The sequence below is a fragment of the Actinia tenebrosa genome, unplaced genomic scaffold (genome assembly GCF_029948245.1).
Source record: "Actinia tenebrosa isolate PJP-AT-01 unplaced genomic scaffold, QUT_ActTen_1.0 PGA_scaffold5__44_contigs__length_20552954, whole genome shotgun sequence".
Lineage (NCBI taxonomy): Eukaryota > Metazoa > Cnidaria > Anthozoa > Actiniaria > Actiniidae > Actinia > Actinia tenebrosa.
In genome coordinates, this window is record NW_028292582.1 from 3651515 (window position 1) to 3671510 (window position 19996).

The following is a 19996-nucleotide window of genomic DNA, read 5'->3' on the forward strand; positions in this document are numbered from 1 at the left end:
ATTAACGAAAATAATTAGATCGCTTTTCATCTTCATCGCGGCACGTTTTCACGTATTTTGATGGTTTCCGGTCATTAAATTTACGATTGTCTGAGATTGGGATTTTTTGAACGATGGAAGCCAAACCCATGGCGCCTTAAAATTACAGTTTTTTCTATAGCACATAAAAATACAAAGAGCTTTAAAATGATAATATCAACTGAATTCGTACTTTGATGTGCCGATTGGCTGTTATGTTAAGCGCCACAACTTTGGTCTGAATTTATCTACTTCATAGAGTCTATAAATACGTGAACATGTGGTTTACAGACCCATACATGCTCAATGAAGACTCTTGAGTCACAATACATTTGCGTCAGCTTCGACAGCAGATCCAAATCAGCGAGAAACCACAATTAGAAATTTTTTAAATCTTTACTTACTTCCGGTCTTTCGCAGAAATCACGTGTGTTTGGATAAACCACTGATTTGTCGTCACTTCCGGAAGAGTGATCATTGCAAAAGAGCACGTCCAAGATGGCGGGCATAGGGAAGCTGTTTAAATTCGGTAGTAAAAAACCGCCTGAACTACCGCGAAAAGATTACGACGATTCTGAAGAGGAGGGTTACATGGATCCATCCATATGTCACTCTGCTATACCCCAAAGTTCTGGAAGTTTGAGCTCTAAAATGCCTAACTATCCGCCCCCAAGACCTAACCATCCTAGCATCGCACCCAAACCAGTAGATAATACTTTTCGATCACAGTATCGCAATCAGGGAGAAGGCTATAAACCTCCTATCAAACCAAGACCCGTAAGAACGCAACGGAATGCTGAGGGAAATCAGTCAAAGGTTAGTACTTTAGCATGGGTTTATTAGTCAAATCACATGCATGTATATTTATTACACGAACTTCTTTATTGGCGACGTTTTGATTTTCGCACGCTACTTATATAACTAGTAGTCCACTGATTGCTTTGTGGTTTTCCTTAATATTTAGCAATTTTATTTGTAGATGTCAAGTAGTGGATCTAGCAAATATATCAAAGAATCAATGCCGTTCTAAGTGTTTTATTTTTTTAATTTGACAAACACAAGCTATAAGCCCATCTGTCATACAACTCGAGGGCTCATTACATAGTGAAACATGAATCATTAACTCTTATTATATTTAGCTTATTTCGTAAAACAATCTACCATGAAAGAAATATTAGCTTATTTAAGTTTTGATTTCAATCCAGGAAACCTTTAATACAATAATGCGACTTGGTCCACATGTTTACTTCCAGTTGTGTCAAATAACCTAGTGTTTGCTTATCCAAAATTTCAAATGTTTTAAATTAGGAAAGTATAAAAATTATGAAATACGTTAAACGTTTTTCCTTTTTTTATTCTTTTGGCGTAAAAATTTGTTATGACATGTGCCATTCCAGTGCATAATTATCATATAATATTATTAGCACACAAAAAGTTACTTATGTGCAGTATTACTTTCCTTTTTGTTTAATTGTTTGTTTTCGGATTGTGTTGGTGCAGGCTATTTCTCAAAAACAGTTGCCTTTGCTTGTACTATGTTGACAAAGTTGATCTCAATCTTTACAGGATTCAAGGGTACCTCAAAACCTTGCTCTTGCTAATGAATAATACAGATCACTTTAATTATTAGAATCGAAAATATATCGTTATTGATTATAATAATATCATATTAAGAAATTACTCTCCCTTTCGTTATCGTTAACCCTATTATATCTGCGTTATTATGTTTCAACGTTATTACAAATTAATGAATGATACAGATCACTTAAATTATTAGGATCGAAAATATATTATTATTGGTATTAATAATATTATATTAAGAAATTACTCACCCTTTTGTTATCGTTAACCCTATTATATCAACATTATTACATTTAATTTATTATCCACACAAATAGTGTGCAAACATCCTTTTTTTAACAAGAATTAATGCAACTGAGAAACTTTCCCAAGTGAAGGTATTTGAAAATTTAGACTATTTGCCTTTGTTATATCTAGATGCATATTTAATATAAATTTAGACTTCAATATAGAGTTTTGTGCACTATGATTTAATTGGTCGAACAACCAGTGATTATGAGAGGACATTGGTTGTGAGCAGAAATGAAATCGTCATAGTGGAAGTAATTGACAAAAAAAAAGTTAAATCCTGAATTTCGTCTTTTTTTCAGGGTTAAGAAAAGTCCCCTATCATAGCAATCAGCCAAATAAGTTGTAGCTTGGTCAAACCTGAGTTTCTTGTTAAATGTTACTGGTCAAAATTAATGACTGGCAGTAAGGGAGATACAGTATATAAACGACATGTTTCAATTATTCCGACCACACATTGTCTGATTAACAGTTGTTATTTTAAGCCCTGTTTTCTGATATTCAAGTCTAAAATTGTGCTAAAATGGTTATTTGCCTCAGGTTTCATGATAATATTAACCTCAACTTCATCTTGATAATCACTTTGCTTTTAGAAAACAATTGTTAAACATTTTATGAGTTTTTTATAAAATAACTGTTATAAATCTTGCATTCTGATTGGTGAGAAGCACATGCTTTATGAGAGCACACAGCACACCTGAGCACTTTCAGTTGCATCATTCCTATCTAAAGTAATGGTTATAGTAATTTGTATTTTATAAAAGAAATAAAAAAACTTGCTTGCTGTGCTGTGTGCAGTCATAAAGCACTTGGGGATTGGCAGAACACTCGAGAAGTGTCCAGAAGCACTCTGCTATGAGTCGTGCTTCTCCTAACACTTCTCGAGTGTTCTGCGAACCCCGTGCTTTATAACTGCTTACAGCAAGCAAGCACGTTTTCTATTTCTTCATTATAGTCCAGATTGTAGAAACTTACTTGAAATATTTCATCTTTTGACCTGATAGCCAGTAGATGATTACTGTGATCCCTGGGATGCCAAGCAAAGGAAGCCCAAAATGACGGCAGATGATTATTGTGACCCTGTTGATGTGACTAGGCCAGCACAGGCAAAGGGGAAGATCGATGATTACTCAGATCCATGGGATTCAAGACCAGGCCATATAACAAAGCCAAAAGTGAAGAAGACTGGAGTAAAGGATGAGTATATCGATCCTTGGGATGCAAAAGGACCACAGAATCTCAACCAGGAAAAGCCTGATTCAGATGATGATAGCTATACTGAACCATACGACAGTGGTAAAGTTACGGCACTGGACGAGCAGGCAAAAAGGCTTTCTCTTAGAGGAATGAGACTACCATCTGCTGGTAATGCTGAACATGACCAGAACATAAAGTACACGTAAGTTGCATAATGCGGTTGAACCAGTTACAGCTATAACTATGCATATGCTGCTCATTAAAATAATCAACAAACTTAAAACAGAGGGAAGGGGTAGGATGACGAAGCCAAGTTTACCCAAGATCTACTTTTGTAATGCATACTTGCAGGGCTAAAGGTATCAGCTAGTTATCAGACAATGTCTGGCCAGATTTACGTAGAACTTGACCGGCAACTGACTGGCAACTGACTGGCCATTACTGACTTTAAAACCCCATATGTGTACACATACTTTTGTATACATCCCCAGTAGGCCAAGCACTTTTATTTATCATACTGTATGATCATTAAGTTTTAAGATTTTAATATTTAATCATTATTGATATCCTTAGACCTCAAACACACTTTGAAGACAACAGACCTACTGATGATTATGCATCACCATGGGAGAGTAAAGGTTTGATTTTGCCGTCACAGACATCAATAATAAAGCAAACACAAGCCAAAGTAGGACAAATGCCTTTATCAGATGAACGTCCGTGCGAGGACTATGACAAACCATGGGAATGGACTGCAAAACAACAAATGCATCAATACATCAATGGCCCAGTTTCAGATCCAAATCCTACGAACACTCAATCAACGACACAGGTACCTGTTGTTGACTCAAGACCCGAAAACGATTATGATGCTCCTTGGGAATATAACAAGAGAACCAGTCAGTTAGTGTCTATGGCTCAAGAACAGGCAAAGTCTGATGGGTCCTCTATACCTCCAAAACCCTCAAGAGTTGGTATTGACGATGACTTGACATTTACAATTGATTTGTCTTTACCATTAGAAAAGCAAAGGTACTGTAATGAAATAGCTATATTGATCATGGGTGGGTCATGGGTTGAATTCCCTGTTGAGTCACATGTGAGTTGAGTTTGTTTGATGTGTTGTTCTCCCAAGGGTGGATCCAGGATTATTTTAGGAGGGGGTGCAACATCCAGGATTTTTGCATTAGGAGGGGTACACCCTTTGCTTACAAACGCAAATACTAAAAATGCAGTAGATATCAGCTCATCTAAGGGGGGTCATAGGGGGGGGGGGGGTGCACTGTCCAGGATTTGTGTTTTAGGAGGGGTTGCACCCTTTCCTTACAAACTCAAACACCGATATAGCAGTAGATATCAGCTCACCTGGAGGGGAGGGGAAGGGGGTTCAGGGTGCACTCCTTCTGCACCCCTCTTCTAGATCTGACCCTGTCTCCTAAGCCTCAGGGGTATTTCTTTGGGTTTTCCCCTGTCTTCTTCCCTTCGTAAAAATAAATATAAAGTTGAGTTGTACACATAAATAATGAATGTAAATGCATAGTGGTAACTAGTGTGGTGGAGTGAACCTCACAGAACAGCCACTTATGTGAATTGATGGTTGTAAAGTATACCCAGGGGGTACTCTTGCCCGTTTAGGGTAGGGATATGCCGCTGAGGCCTCTGAACCCTGACCCTGTTCCAGAGTTAAATTGCTGAAATTCATACCCTGTTCCAGAGCAAGATCGCTGAAAATCATAACCTGTTCTGGTATTGCGAAAATGGATACCCTGTTCCAGAGGGGAGAGAGCGTGATTTCATATACCCTGCATTCCAGAGTAGAATCTCTGAAAATCATACCTTGTTTGGCGGCACTACCCGTATAGCAAATGTAGGGGAGTTCCCCCCCCCCCCTTCCCGGGAAAATGTATCCTGCAAAACAAAGTACTTGTTTGGTAAGAACTTAAGGTATATTGCAAACATGACTGATATGATGAAATTACTTTCCCATTTATTCAATGCTTCTTTAATTACTTCAGTTGGTACCATGGGCCAATCACCAGAGTAGAAGCAGAATGTTTACTAAAGCATGAAGAAAATGGCTCCTTTCTTGTCAGGGATAGTGAAAGCAGTGGCAAAGATTATTCACTCTCTTTTAAGTAAGTTAAATTATTTGTTTTCAATAAGCCAAACTTTCATGCCTTTTGCTTTCTTCCCACCCTTCTTTCATTCCTCCCTTCCCTTCTTCTCTCTTTCTACTTCCTTTTTCTTTTTTTTCCCCTCCTCATTTCATTTTTTCCCCTCCCTTGCCCACTCTATTCTTTCTTCAAAAAACAGTATTTTAAAAAGCTTTTCCATCAGGACAACTCCCAAGTGTGAGCCTTCAAGATGAGTAGTTATTCTTAAAGGGTTTGTCATGCAAGCTGCTTGATGATGCTAAGGACGTCTGCATGGGAGGCTAACCCTAGTGATACCTATGCCTTTGCTAGTTAAGCTTTTCAATATATTGTTTGTACGCAAGGAATAATATATTAACTCATGCATACATGTGTTCTTCTACAGGAATAACAATGCCTTTATGCATCTGAAAATTGCCGTCAATGCACAGGGTAAATATGTTCTTGGTCAATTTAGCCTTCCATATGACGCAGTACCTGAAATCATAGACTACTACTCAAGGAATAAACTTAATATCCGAGGTGCAGTACACTCTTATCTAAAGAACCCTATCATTCCAAGACATGATTATTTTGTGTTGGAGAAACGTTAGGTACTGAACATCTATATAGAGTTGTGGAAAATGGTATGCTTATAGTAATTATGAACTTTGATTGTCAAATGTAATGTGTTTAGTTATTTGTACACCTAATTGAAAAAACGTTGTCGGGTTCAAAAAAAGGTTATATCATCAAAGCTAAGACTGAAAGGGAGCATGGGAAGACAAACAATTATGCTAATGTCATGCGTTTTGCAGTTTTCCCTTCCTGTGCACATTTTATGCATCATGGCTTTGGCATGTTGTTAATCTAGGTCAACCGACTTTGCTCTACTGTGCATTTTTACATGTCTATATGCAAATATAATACACATTTCAGAGTACCCGAAATGATTCCTTTTTGGTCTTAGCTTCGATGATATGACCTTCTCGAACCCGACTATGTTTTTTCAATATTAGGTGTATCTGGGCTTAAAAAAATGGCTGAATGGCCAAACATGACTGGCCACATTAGACCAATGAACATGGGACCAGTCAGCTTGACCAGTCAAGAAGGCCAGCCTAAGAGGCAGGATTCAAGAGGCATTTAGCCTGACAAGTGCCAATTTTGGCCAGATATTGTCAGGATTTCACAAGCTGTTATTTTAAGTCCATTATAATTATTTTTTTAGTGTTTGTTTGTGTGTAGTAGTGATTGTTGGTGTTTTTGATGTTATTAATTGATAGTATGAGCTACATATACGGGGTGCTCATACTGCTGACTTACCAGGACTCAAACTATTGATTATTATTCCTTTTTGTTAGGCTTATTCTTAGTGAAATAATAGATTGGCAATAGTCATATACTGTAGACATTCTGGATAGGGAAGGGAAATAATAATTGACTTGGACTTGACTCGTCCCGATCGTTTCTCTATATACCAGTGGTGTCCCTTAGCATGCTTTGATGAAAATATGTGAGAGACGACTGGGGACAAATCATAACTTGGGACAAATCAAGTTACTACCAAAAATTGTACTAGTCAATATTGCTTGCATTCCTTAGCCAATGTCAAAAATTCACTAATGTTTGACTAGTTAAACTACTGCAGTTGAGCCCTGCTGCTCTGAAATGTCAAAAATATGATTTCGATAAATTGCAGCTTTCTTAACATTACCAATGGTGGCCAATTTTTCTTCCCCTGTCTAAGGTAGATTGGAGGCTGTAGGGTGTTTATATGACCCCTAACTTTAAGCTAAAACAGAGCTAGGACAGAAAATACTGCTGCAAGTAGGGTAGCTTTTATTAAAAACAAAGTCATAACTGGATATGCAATTATAACAGTAAGTTATACTAGTTATTTTTATACTTACATACTCCAGATAATGATCTAAAACCCCAGAAGTTGTGTAAAACAGGTGTAAATATATACCATTTTCCTTACAGGTGCATAAAACTCTAACATATAAAAATTAAGACCAAAGTGATTATGTGGTAATAGTAAACAAAAGGGCCCCAAAATAGGTGTTGGTAGGTTGTTGGTAGTTTTTTAAAGGTTGTAGGTCAATTGACAATTAGGTTGTCTGTAGGTACTGTAGTTTTTTACATTGTTCGTAGGTGATGGGAAGTTGTTAGGTTTTTTTTAAGTTGTTGAAAGTTTGTTAATAATAATAATAATAATAATAATAATAATAATAATAATAATACTTTATTTCTTAGAAACACATTTCAAAAACTCAATGCTTGTTGGTACTGTACGTCATCAGTATACTATGGGTTTACCATATACTGTATGGGTAGGCTGTTAGTAGGTTGATGGAAGGTTGCTGGTACTGTACGTCATTAGTATACTATGGGTATACCATATACTGTATGGGTAGGCTGTTAGTAGGTTGATGGAAGGTTGTTGATACTGTACATCATTAGTATACTATGGGTATACCATATACTGTATGGGTAGGCTGTTAGTAGGTTGATGGAAGGTTGCTGGTACTGTACGTCATTAGTATACTATGGGTATACCATATACTGTATGGGTAGGCTGTTAGTAGGTTGATGGAAGGTTGCTGGTACTGTACGTCATCAGTATACTATGGGTATACCATATACGGGTAGGCTGTCAGGAGGTTGCTAAAAGGCTGTTTTCTGGTGGGATATGGGTTACTAGGTTGTTTGTAAGTTGCTTATATCCTACCAACCCCTATTGTGGCTCATATTTTTTGCTATCACCATCCATTATGTTCATAAAAGATTCATACACTATAAAAGTTAATCTCAGTGTTAGGTTAACAAGAATGAAATACAAGAGAATTATTTGAGTTCTTTTTTTCCTTTACCTCTTAAAGATAAATTTAAGTTGAGTTGTATCAAAATGCATCTAATCTTACTTGTAGTTGGTTTGTGGTTATAAAATAGACATCAATGGTGTTATGTTTCAGCTATTACAGAGCCTGTGTCATTCCCTTGAGTATCATTTCTTTGTTTAATGGTTGTGCAGGGGAAGACACATAAATATGGATACAACTCAAACAATGAATGTGGTTCTCAAGGGAATGACAGGTGGTCTGAAATGGGTAAACATTGCACCAAGACAAACTAGGTCTATTGTTAAAATGAAAATGTAGATTGTAAATTTGCAAATTTAGATAATTTTAAATAAGATGTAGCCTTGGGAAGCAAGCAAACCATAGTTTCCTTCAGAGTATGGGATGGGTCCCCTGAATCAAATAGTAAACAGGAGGTGCAGAATTTTGTTTTTATCAGTCAAGGATAATGCCATGCGAAACCTCATGGAATGAAGATAAAAGAATCAATATGATCATTCATAGCCTCAAATAAGTATAGCTTCTTACTGTTAGGGGTATTCAATATCTGTTTCAGAGGCAAATCCAAGTGGAGGGTCATGGGGGTTGCAAGCCTTCATTTTTTGTTTGTGGTCTTTGGCAGGTGGATGACCTTCAAATGCAGAACCCCCTTTAAGAAAATACTAGTTCTTCCCCAGGTCTAAGTTTAAATGTCAAATAGTCAGTATATCATTCAGAGATTTTGTTTAAATGATAGGGCTTTTCAATGTGTATGTGTGATGCAAAGTGCCCAAAGTATATGTGTGCATTCAGTATTTGTAATTTTTATTTGAAACCATGAAAAATGGAACATGCTTTCTAAGAGGCTTATCATTATTTCTGAGGAAAGTGCTGGTAGTAATGGGAAGGTGGGGTACAATTGTTTTTAAATGTAGAAAAAAAATTGCAAAAAAAAGAAAATATGATGTATACTGTACAAGAAGAAAAAAGCGAAAGTAGGCTAAAAATAAAGTTGTCCTTGACTTTTGCCAGCTTGTGCCCTTAAATAACAATCTGTCCCATACTGGAGGAAAGATTAAGACTATTTTTAGTTCAATAGTAAAGAATATATTAAATTAGGTGCATTATATAACTATTCAAATTTCAACAAATTGCTATTCTAAAGTCTGTCTGTCTTTAGAACACACAAGCTTCCATTCTAAATGTAAATTTGTAATGATATCTTGTTGCTCTTATTTTTGGTACTGCACTGATAATGATATTTTTGTTAATTTCCATTTATTGCATTATTTTCTAGAATTAGCAATGAATACTCTGTGAGTAGAGAAGTGATGATTTGCACATGAGTAGTGCTAATATTATTATGTCACAACCTTTTCTCAAATTTAGTATAAGCAAAGAGGTTGAACGGGGTCCAAGTATGGAATATACATGAGAATTTATAATACAGGGTTTGGGGGACGGGATCTTTAAGAATGTTTTCTCGATATACTTATCAATCCTAAATATTTTTCAGTTCTTGTTATTTCAGTATTTACAAAATATGTGTAACTTGCACAAGTTGCCACACACTTTCTTGTAGTATTGAATTATGAAGAGGAATGGTTGGGAAGTGTAATATTATGCTAGACAAAAATAAAGTAACTAACTAAAATGTTGTAAAGTTAGTGTTTTTATTTGTAGTACATGAGCTAGCAACAATAACACCCTTAATACTCCCTTTTTACAGTTCTGTTCAGTGACCACGCCTAATAGATCCAAGTCGAGGATGGAGTTTCTGCACATAATGACAAAGCAAATCTATAGTTTATCATACCTCAGCTTGGAACTATTAATCATGGTAACTAAATGGAACTGTAAAATGTTTCTGAAATTGTTTTAGCTGAGACTTCAAAATGTAAAATGGAGTATTGCAAAATCATTGTCAAGTCTAAAATCATAGAACCTCGAAGCTGGGATTGAAAGGGTGCATGAGAAATGTTAATTAGATGTACCTAGTAATACAACTTGTGGAATGCTCATTGAGACATGTTTCTTATTTTCTCAAATATCTCAGATAAATACATCAGAGGATAATTGTGACATTTCCCAGAATATCTTTTGGTCTTTGCAGCTTCTATGTTCAATGTTTTGAAGACAACAATAATTTTGCAATACTCTCTTTACAATTCTGTTCAATGACCATGAATAATAGTTCCAAGTGGAGGTTGGAGTTGCCACTCATAGCAAAACTTTATTTTTATCATGCTTGGTTACTCCAACCTCGACTTGGAACTATTAATGTTGTGGTCACTAAACTGGACTGTAAAAGGGAGTATTGAGTGCATGTCTACTAATGTACTGTCTTCTCATGCTGTGTTTCAAATGCTAATGGCTCAAATTGGGTTCAAAAGTTTAAGGGACAGTTACCCTCTTGCTAGGGTTTTAGTTTATGAAAATATTATTGTAACTGTTCCCACTAAATGTTGCATGAAGATCAGAACTTGTATGAATTTAATCACAGGTAGCCCAAGCTGGCTATTAGTGTTGTTGTATCGTCAAAATACAGTAAAAAATAAAATTTTAAAAAATTCATACAAATATAAAAGGTCTTACCTACGCAAGGTAAGACTTTTATTTGTATGAATTTTTGAAATTTATCTTTTACTGTATTTTGACGATAAATCAATACTAATAGCCAGCTTGGGCTACCTGTGTTTTAATCTGGTTTTCATTTGTAGTTCATGAAACAGGGAGAAAGTAGCCCTAGTTTTCATTTATGCATCAAGTGCGCTGCTCTTATGAACGTTTCCGCGCTGTAAAAATCCTTGGGTAGTGCAGGGGGGTGCATTATCCAAGATGTCCTTTCTGTTTAATAATGCGTGACGGCATCTTATATTTCTGTTGCGTGACTAGTTCTACGTGACATGTCGCTGAGGTTTCTGCCGAAGCCTGCGGCTTGTACGAAAAGCTCCACAGTATTCCTCTGTTTGCAGGACAAAGAAAGAAAGAAAGAAATTCAAAGACTAGTAGGTAAAGTATCCAATTGCCTTTGTAAGTTGCATATAATATATTTTTAAACTTTTGAGTTATACTACATTACAATCTGCCTAGAACCTGCCTAGTCGACTGATTCTTCATCCCCCAAATATTCGCTACAATTGATTGAAACTGTCGTATTGAATTGGATTCAGATGTCTAACTTCACTGGCACACAATTCTGACTTTAGATTCGATAAGTGAACGTATGAACTAGGTCTCATACTTGTATTATAGTTCAGTTGCGAAACTCCTCTTCCATTGACTGACCATGGCCTTCTTTCGACAAATTTATAAAAAAGTTTTATTCAGCAGAAGTCTTCATGAAGTCTCATGCATGAGTTCCCAAATTGATTTATTAAATCTAAATTACTATCACCTGAGTGTCAGCTAAATGTTTTCGCAAATGTTGTCTTCCTATTTCTATTGTAACGAACCCCCAGTCAGTGAATCATGATCATGCATCAAGTATGTCACATCAGTCATTGAAATGCTTGGTCTCTTGTTCTAACTGAATACAACTCGTATGATAATGATGATAACAATGATGATGATGATACTGTTGAGTGCCTCAAGATTCACGGGTCGTGCTTTGTTCCAAAAAGCAAAAAAATCCTACAGAATTAGTTACTGATTATGGAGAGCCTTAAAAATAGAATAATCTTGCTTTGCAATTAAAACAAAGGGGTCAAAGTCATATTGGTCACAAGACTCCGGGTAGAGCAAGTTATGAAATTCAGTATATAATGTATTAGCCACTACGAGGTTGAGGAAAAAACTGGGTCGAGTTGGGATTGCAATGCATTGTGGGGCTGTTCAGGGGACGAAATAGACGCCATCTTGGAATTTTTTAAAGGAAAGTCCCACAATGCACTGCAATGGAAACTCGACCCGGTTTTCCCCTCAACCTCGGAATCGCTAATTGGTGCATGACTGTTTGCAGATTCGTACTATAATGCCGGGCAAAGAAGCAGATGCACCCGATGCACCCAGTAAACCATATGTTATTGAGTGGCCAAAATATGAACCACTAGAAGAATGGTTACGTACGCAGCCCACTGATAAATGGAAGGAAAACTTTGACAACGATGGATTCTTGGTAAGCATTTGATAACAGCATGCTGTCGAAATTGATTATCATGTCACGACTCGTCACGATTGGGGGTTCAAATGTTATGTTTCCTGCAATTTCATTGGCTCTTCAAAAGAGTGCGATTTAATACTCAAAATGGTGCGATTTGTAATTAAGAGGCAATGTCTGTAAAAATCAAACATAATCGAAAATCCGTGGCCAAGTTGAAAAAATCGATTTTTTTCATATTTGGTCCAAAGATGTAGAATACCATCCCAATAAACGTACTGATGTTCATTTTGAATAATTTCACTTTTATTTTGAGAAAATCGTGAAAATCGATTTTGGCCGTCGGTGCGCTCATTTCAGCCTAAATCCGAGGTGAAAATGGTAGGTCTGAGAAAGGCGCTCGCGTTTAATAATGAAGCAAACTAGAGAAGATCTGTTTTTGAAATAAAGTAAAGGAAAGATTAATGATTATTTTAAGCTAAAAAATGAATGGGGAAACGCGTTCTAATAAGCGAACAGGAACGTTTTGTAAACTACATTTTTCGGGTTCTCAAATATTTAAATGTCACCCTTAGTTTGCAAAGCGCATTTTCATGTGCACCGGGTGTTCGGATTTATCTGAAATTCCAGCCATAATACCTTCGAATGTTCAGCAAAATCATATGTAAAATTCAGCTTGGGTTATTCAATGAGCGCTTTATACGAAACTCTCGAATTCAGAGAAATTTGCGTTGTTTGAGCTCGGCATCCGAGAAAACTATAGAAAAAAAAACTATAGAAGCCGAAATTCAGTACTAGGTATGAACAATAATCAAGCAATTTATCTTTTAGGTAGGATCTCCCGGTGTTTTTTAGTCTAAATGTCCTAAATCTGGACATAAATGTAACTCTTTTTAGAATCTGAAGTTATATGGGCTTGTTTATAAGTGTCATATAGATCGTGCCGACGCGTGTGTTTACATGCTTGTTTCAAATTATAATTTTTAATAAGTAACAGCATTTTAAACTAATGTCGAAAAAGAGCAAAAAAATACAATTTATTGCTCAATATTCAATCGACAAATAATAATATCAAAACAAATGTCAGAACTGAACACCAAGAAAATATATTAAGGATATATTTATGTCTGCCTCGAAAAGGTTTCGTCGGATGCCGAGCTCAAACAACGCAAATTTCTCTGAATTCGAGAGTTTCGTATAAAGCGCTCATTGAATAACCCAAGCTGAATTTTACATATGATTTTGCTGAACATTCGAAGGTATTATGGCTGGAATTTCAGATAAATCCGAACACCCGGTGCACATGAAAATGCGCTTTGCAAACTAAGGGTGACATTTAAATATTTGAGAACCCGAAAAATGTAGTTTACAAAACGTTCCTGTTCGCTTATTAGAACGCGTTTCCCCATTCATTTTTTAGCTTAAAATAATCATTAATCTTTCCTTTACTTTATTTCAAAAACAGATCTTCTCTAGTTTGCTTCATTATTAAACGCGAGCGCCTTTCTCAGACCTACCATTTTCACCTCGGATTTAGGCTGAAATGAGCGCACCGACGGCCAAAATCGATTTTCACGATTTTCTCAAAATAGAAGTGAAATTATTCAAAATGAACATCAGTACGTTTATTGGGATGGTATTCTACATCTTTGGACCAAATATGAAAAAAATCGATTTTTTCAACTTGGCCGCTAGATGTTTGATTTTTACAGGCATAGCCTCTTAAATAGCACTGCTGAGAGCCAATCAGATTGCAGGATTTGCTAGTGATTTCAAGATGGACATAATTAATAGTGACGTCTCACTTATGTTTCAGATTGTTCATAATCTCATCAACGATGAATGTGTCAATATATACAAAGGTTTATTGTTATTATTACTATTTTTATAACTATGCAACTCGAAAGTTCAATACTCCACTACACATTAATCATCTTCGTGTAAAAATAGCGATTTCCTATTCAATTTGAGAAAACAGACAATCCTATTTTTCGGGGGGGGGGGGGGGGGGGGGGTTATTTTGGATGTCAGCGAATTAAAATGGTCTAAGAGTGATCGTAAATTGTGACATTTTTTAGACCTTTACATGAAGCTGTTGAGTGGAGAGATCAACACCGACCCGCACAGGCAAGACCTTGGATGGTACAGTAAGTATATATCTTATAATGCATCCAACTATTTGGTTTTGACTCAAATGTTTAAAGAACTTTTACTTGCTGATAGTGGCTGATAGGTTTCCACATATATATATAGTTCTAGTTACGGCAATGCTAATTACCTTACGATTGTTTTTGATTAGATCCACAGAAGAACAAGAATCAAGAAAATATCTGTCAGATAATGTGGCCCAGTCTCTACATCCCCACACTAATGGAAGTAAGTATTTTGGGGTTTACCGAGGTCTTGAGATCATAGGAGGGGGGGATGTACCATTTTCAGGCAAAATCCACAGTAATCCCGCATGACTTAATTAAATTTTACCCCTCTCCCCCTGTGCCCCCTCCCTACGCTAGTTTAGGTATTCCTTTCTACTCTCCTTCGACCGTCTCTCTGTCCGTCCGTCTGTCCGTCCGTCCGTCCGTCCGTCCGATGTATTATATATAAATCCATTCACTTATTTAACACCTATTTAACGAAGACGAATGGAGGCATGGATAAATGAATGAATATGCTGATATTGATGCTGACCCATTGCTGTTTTTGCTCTTCGGATGTAAAGCATGTTCGACTGAAAGATATAATAATTTGTTTTGCAAACGGATATTCAGTACTACAATTTGACTAACGTTAGTGCTAATTTTCTAACTCGTGTTCTCAGGGTCCACTCCACGAGAGAGTCAGCGCAATTAACAAAATAATTGTCGGACCTGATGCAGTCTTTGATTTTGATATGCTGATAGCCAAGGTAAAGTAATGGAGTACTTCGACGATACGGCGGCCATCTTGGATCGCAAGGCATTATGAGGCGTCCAAGGGGCAAAAAAAGCTTTGTTACAGTAATGAAGTCGATTAATAACAACAGCCTTAAGACGACACATCGATCACCTTATCCCATGAAAGAAAGAAAAACACACGAAACTCTATGTGTTTTCAGCCATTTTTGTTTTGTTTTTCCCCTGGCAAGATGGCCGTCGTATCGTCGAGGTAAAGTCCATCGTGTGATATTGTTCGATGAATGGCTTACCAGTGGATATAGGTATAGCTCTGTATGTAATATATACAGTATGAGTGGCCGCTTTGTATCAGATATACAACCACGAGGCGTAGCCGAGAGTTTGTATATTGGATACAACACGGCCACTCATACTGTATATTACTTATCAAACGTCTAGGTTAGTTCCTTTGTGTTTCGCTAAAATTTTCAAGATATCAGTGAATCTGGACAAGAAAATCCATCTTAAAGTTTATGCCAATGAACAGGATTCTGTATCTGATTTACAAAACCCTTCACGGTCGTGATTTCTGTTGTGTTTTCCTCATTAATTATTAATGAGCTTAATCTGCATTTCAATATTTTGGTACTCAATACTATAAAAAGTTATCGATGTTTATCTATGAACTGATGTTGTAGCATCAAACCATGTGCCAACCCTTGAGTATTATTTCTTTGTCTACATGTTATATATAATGATAAAAATATAAGGGAATGATATAATAACGTTAAAATAAATATAATGTTGTTTAGGGACCCAATACAGACACGTCCACCCCCTGGCACCAGGATGAGTCTTACTGGCCAGATATGCCTGACAAACGAACGGCTACATGTTGGGTAAATATTACCCCAATATATCTATATTGAAGAAATAGAAAACGTGCGCGCGTGCTGTGTGCAGTTATAAAGCACGCGGGGGTTGGCAGAACACGAGAGAAGTGTTAGGAGAAGCACGATGTGTAGCGGAGTGCTTCTCGACAGTTCTCGAGTGTTCTGTCAATCCCCAAGTGCTTTATAACTCCACACAGCACAGCAAGCAAGTTTTCTATTTCTTTTATGAGATACAAATTACTTGAATGACGAAACTGAAAGTACGAACGCTGTGTGCTCTCATAAAGCACGCGCTCCCAACCAATCAGATTGTGAGATTTAGAGCAGTTATTTTATAAAAAAATTTAGATCATTTAAGTACCCTATGAATGTCGTTCATCACAGATTTTTATACATGCGCTGAATTGTTTGTTTTAGGTTGCCCTCGATAACGCCACTGTAGACAATGGTTGTATGTGGTTTGTTCCTGGATCGCACAAAAAGCCTCTGCGAGAACATCGTTCTGCTGCCAAAGGAGCTCATATCTTGCAGTGTGATTGCACCGAGGTACATTTTAAAATAATTCTGCCTCGTGTTAGGTTCAATCCAGTCTATCAGGGTGCTAACGATTCATTCTTTTTTGTTGTCCCATCTCAAACTATTAATAAAGAAGGGAACTAGACTAGCGATTGCGAATTTAGGGTAAAGTGGAAGAGTCTATATTTAAGAATAGTTTCAAATTCGGTAAGTTGCGGCAAAATGGATAGTGCAACGCAGAGACAGACTCAATGGGATGTAACAGGGTAACATGTTTAATTCGACTCAAACGTAATGGATCTGTTCACAAATGCTTTTTTTTTAAATGAGGCTTCGAGTCTGCTTACAAATGGTATTCCGAAAATTTGGGGGAACAAACATGGTGAAAGCTAATAAATGTTCTGAACAGAAAATATTTTTTTTTTTCGAGTACCAAGTCACCGCTGTGTTCCTTGATTAAAGACTAAGGGATAGCCCTCATTTCAGTGTCTAATATTCATAAACACGGACGGTGAAGTAGAGTGTGCAGCTTTAACAATACAAATTGAACACTTTGAAATTCCTAGGACCTTCAATGGAAAATATGAATACTTTGCACCTAAAAGTCCAGGCTAAACCTGCATGAGCAACAGAGAACTCAAAACTGGAGTATTCAATAACTGGTCTAAATTAATTACGTTTTTTTTTTTGCTTAGGAGGAAGGAGTTCCTCAGCCCCTCCCACCAGGCTCATGCTCATTCCATACGGGCAGGACACTACACTATACACGTGGTAATACCACTGATAATCTACGAAGAGCGTATATTACGAATTATAGGCCTGCCGCCATGGTAGAATGGGAACGAGAACACAACTTTTCTCACGGAAAACCGGTGAGGTGAAAGAATAAATGAATGAATAAATGATTAATGAACTATTGCATGGACGGATGGACGGATGGACGGATGGACGGATGGACGGATGGACGGATGGACGGATGGACGGATGGACGGATGGACGGATGGACGGATGGACGGATGGACGGATGGACGGATGGACGGACGGATGGATGGACGGATGGATGGACGGATGGATGGATGGATGAATGGATGGATGGATGGATAATATGACTTGATGGATGGCGATGGACGGACGGATGGATAATATGACTTGATGGATGGCGATTGGTGGATCGATTGGTGGATGGATGGATAATATGACTTGATGAATGGCGATGGACGGACGGATGGATATATTGATGTACTGAGGAATGGATGGGTGAATGGATAAAGGAATGAGAGAGAACAAATAAATGAATAAACGAATAAATGAATAAATAGATGATAAATAAATGAACGATTGAAATGAATGGATGGATGAATGGATGGATTGATAAAAAAATGGACAGGTATGATTGGTAAGTGAGTGGTCATGCGTGTGGGTAGTTATATATTAATTTGTAAATCATTTCTTAGTAAGCCGATTATATTTTAAATGTGTAGGGAGTTGACACAACGAAAAGATCAGATAATGTCACAATTGTGAGACGTCATTTATCAGACCAAAACCAATGAACGAAGCCAAGTTCTACCAAGCTCTCTGCATATTGACCCAGATGGTAAAATCGACTAGAACTGCATGCACAAAACCTCTAAACGAATATGCATTTCTCTAATACACTTGATTGAACTCTGACTGATGGGCTCAAAATCGAGGTTTGACTTGATGTGTTCAGATATTTACACAGGTAGCCTTAGTTTATAATGTGGAATATATTTTTTTCTTTAATTTAGGAAATAAATGCTATTAACTTTTTACGATGTCTTTTCCTGCTCTTTATCTTGGTCTGTACTAATATCCAGCCGATTTGGAGCACATTACAAACTCTAAGGAAAATCCCCACAAAAGCATAGCTTGGGCTACCTGTGATATTTACTGTATTTTATCAAGTCCAACTTCAAGCCCATTGTCACTCTGACAGCGAATTTGGAAGAGGTCTATTGTTAGAAATATTTTAATAAGGTATGGGAAAGATTTTTAATGTTTTAAAAATGAATATATACATTAATGAATTTTAGATTGAAATCCTAGAGTACAAACACTAAAAGTGTGCAACACTTTGCACTATTTAATAGTAAATAGTGCTAATTAAACAATAGAAAACAATAGGATTAGCATAATTTAGCAGTATTTAGTGGTATTTATATCACACACGTATAGTGTTTGTACTCTACGAATTATTTGTATATGGGCTTTCTAATTTTATAGATAAATATTAAATAATGATCCGTAGATCATGTAGATTGATCCCATTCATTTCACACACTTGCTTTGAACACACTTTAAACGGGGCACTGATGAAGAGAGTGCACAAAAAAACAGTATATCGTTGACTTTATTCCTCTACCTACAGTCCGGTTCATTACCATTTTTGATAATATGCGTGACGTCATTTAGTGTCACAAAATGGCCGCCAAACAATTATTCCTCATCTCGGCTTAAATAATAAAAAGAAGTATTGCCGGTAAGGAATAACGAAAGTAAGCAAGAAATTATCAAATAAACCCAGCACATAAGATTCATTTCGATTTTAATTTTAATTATGAAAGTTATCTAATATAAAATATTTTACTTCCCGACTTTAACTTTTGAAGAGATTAGAATGCGAACTATCCATCGTCTATTCTTTCAAGATCTTTGCATACATGTGCTACTACTAATAACGGTCTCGACAAATCCCCGTTTCAAGGATCACGTATTCTCTGCTCAATAAAATCGATCATCAGTCTGGGGTGCTGGGCATTGGTCCGAGTGCCCGTGAGGATCTGGGACCGAAACTAATTACGGCTGCGAAGGAGATTACCTATCATCCGCTACTTTTTGGGTATATTTTTAGCTTGGCATTTTATAGATAACAATACTTCAAAAGTATCGAATATTTTTCACATATAACTTTCATGTCTCAGTCTTACATGCCACGTGTTCAGTAATATATACACTTCTCTCAAAAAACGTTATCATCGCCTAAGGCGGTGGGGGATAGTCGTTCCGAGATGGAAATGATTTGTGTCGATTACAAACAAAATTTTAAAGATCAGTCTCAATACTAAGGTACATGTTCTTAACGAGAATAAGAAGCAGAAACACAAGTCATTCCAGCTATTCTTGGATCTTAGAACGACCTATCTCCTATTGCCTATCGCCTTTATGACAACGTTTTTTGAAATAGATATCAGTCCGTGTAGATATTCAAATACGACTCAGAACAGCTGGGGAAAAGAATGCTTTCTTAATGAATTCACGGAAAAATATCAGTTACTGCCTTTTTCCCCGCTTTGTTATCAACCTTTCCGTCACTCGAGGGACACAGATTCGGTTCGGTTATACTGGCTATAACTTTTTTATAGGCAAAACAAAGAACAAAAAAAACAAAAAAAAAACAAAAAAAAGCAAGAACTTTGGAAGGTTTCTAAAGATGTGATTGAAATATATTTCTTCATGCAATTTTTTCTGCACCTGGAGCTCGGAATTCTTCCGAGAAATTGTTTTTTTTTTAGAAGCATTATTCACAACTACT

General features: G+C 36.7%; 2 protein-coding genes across 2 annotated transcripts; both read left to right on the plus strand.

Moving 5' to 3' along the window:
• The first annotated feature begins 471 nt into the window (after nucleotides 1–471).
• Nucleotides 472–9722, plus strand: LOC116301059 (SH2 domain-containing adapter protein F). The gene is made up of 5 exons (XM_089037818.1): nucleotides 472–834; nucleotides 2892–3286; nucleotides 3658–4116; nucleotides 5100–5219; nucleotides 5623–9722. Exons 1-5 carry the CDS (start codon nucleotides 517–519, stop codon nucleotides 5828–5830), a joined length of 1500 nt encoding a protein of 499 aa, XP_088893944.1. The 5' UTR covers nucleotides 472–516; the 3' UTR covers nucleotides 5831–9722.
• Nucleotides 9723–10942: 1220 nt separating this feature from the next.
• On the plus strand, nucleotides 10943–19001 carry LOC116301065 (phytanoyl-CoA dioxygenase domain-containing protein 1 homolog). The gene is made up of 10 exons (XM_089037949.1): nucleotides 10943–11071; nucleotides 12021–12176; nucleotides 13975–14020; nucleotides 14237–14305; nucleotides 14458–14534; nucleotides 14977–15063; nucleotides 15844–15930; nucleotides 16342–16470; nucleotides 17136–17312; nucleotides 17922–19001. The coding sequence occupies exons 2-10, from the start codon at nucleotides 12033–12035 to the stop codon at nucleotides 17991–17993; spliced, it is 888 nt and encodes a 295-aa protein (XP_088894075.1). The 5' UTR covers nucleotides 10943–11071; nucleotides 12021–12032; the 3' UTR covers nucleotides 17994–19001.
• Nucleotides 19002–19996: the final 995 nt, after the last annotated feature.

Excerpts from the sequence above, each read along its gene's own strand:
- LOC116301059 (XM_089037818.1), top strand. The coding sequence starts at position 517 with ATGGCGGGCATAGGGAAGCTGTTTAAATTCGGTAGTAAAAAACCGCCT. Across the intron at positions 835-2,891 it reads CTGAGGGAAATCAGTCAAAG|CCAGTAGATGATTACTGTGA; the intron begins GTTAGTACTTTA and ends TTGACCTGATAG. Across the intron at positions 5,220-5,622 it reads GATTATTCACTCTCTTTTAA|GAATAACAATGCCTTTATGC; the intron begins GTAAGTTAAATT and ends GTTCTTCTACAG.
- LOC116301065 (XM_089037949.1), top strand. The coding sequence starts at position 12,033 with ATGCCGGGCAAAGAAGCAGATGCACCCGATGCACCCAGTAAACCATAT. Across the intron at positions 14,306-14,457 it reads GCAAGACCTTGGATGGTACA|ATCCACAGAAGAACAAGAAT; the intron begins GTAAGTATATAT and ends GTTTTTGATTAG. Across the intron at positions 14,535-14,976 it reads ACATCCCCACACTAATGGAA|GGTCCACTCCACGAGAGAGT; the intron begins GTAAGTATTTTG and ends TCGTGTTCTCAG.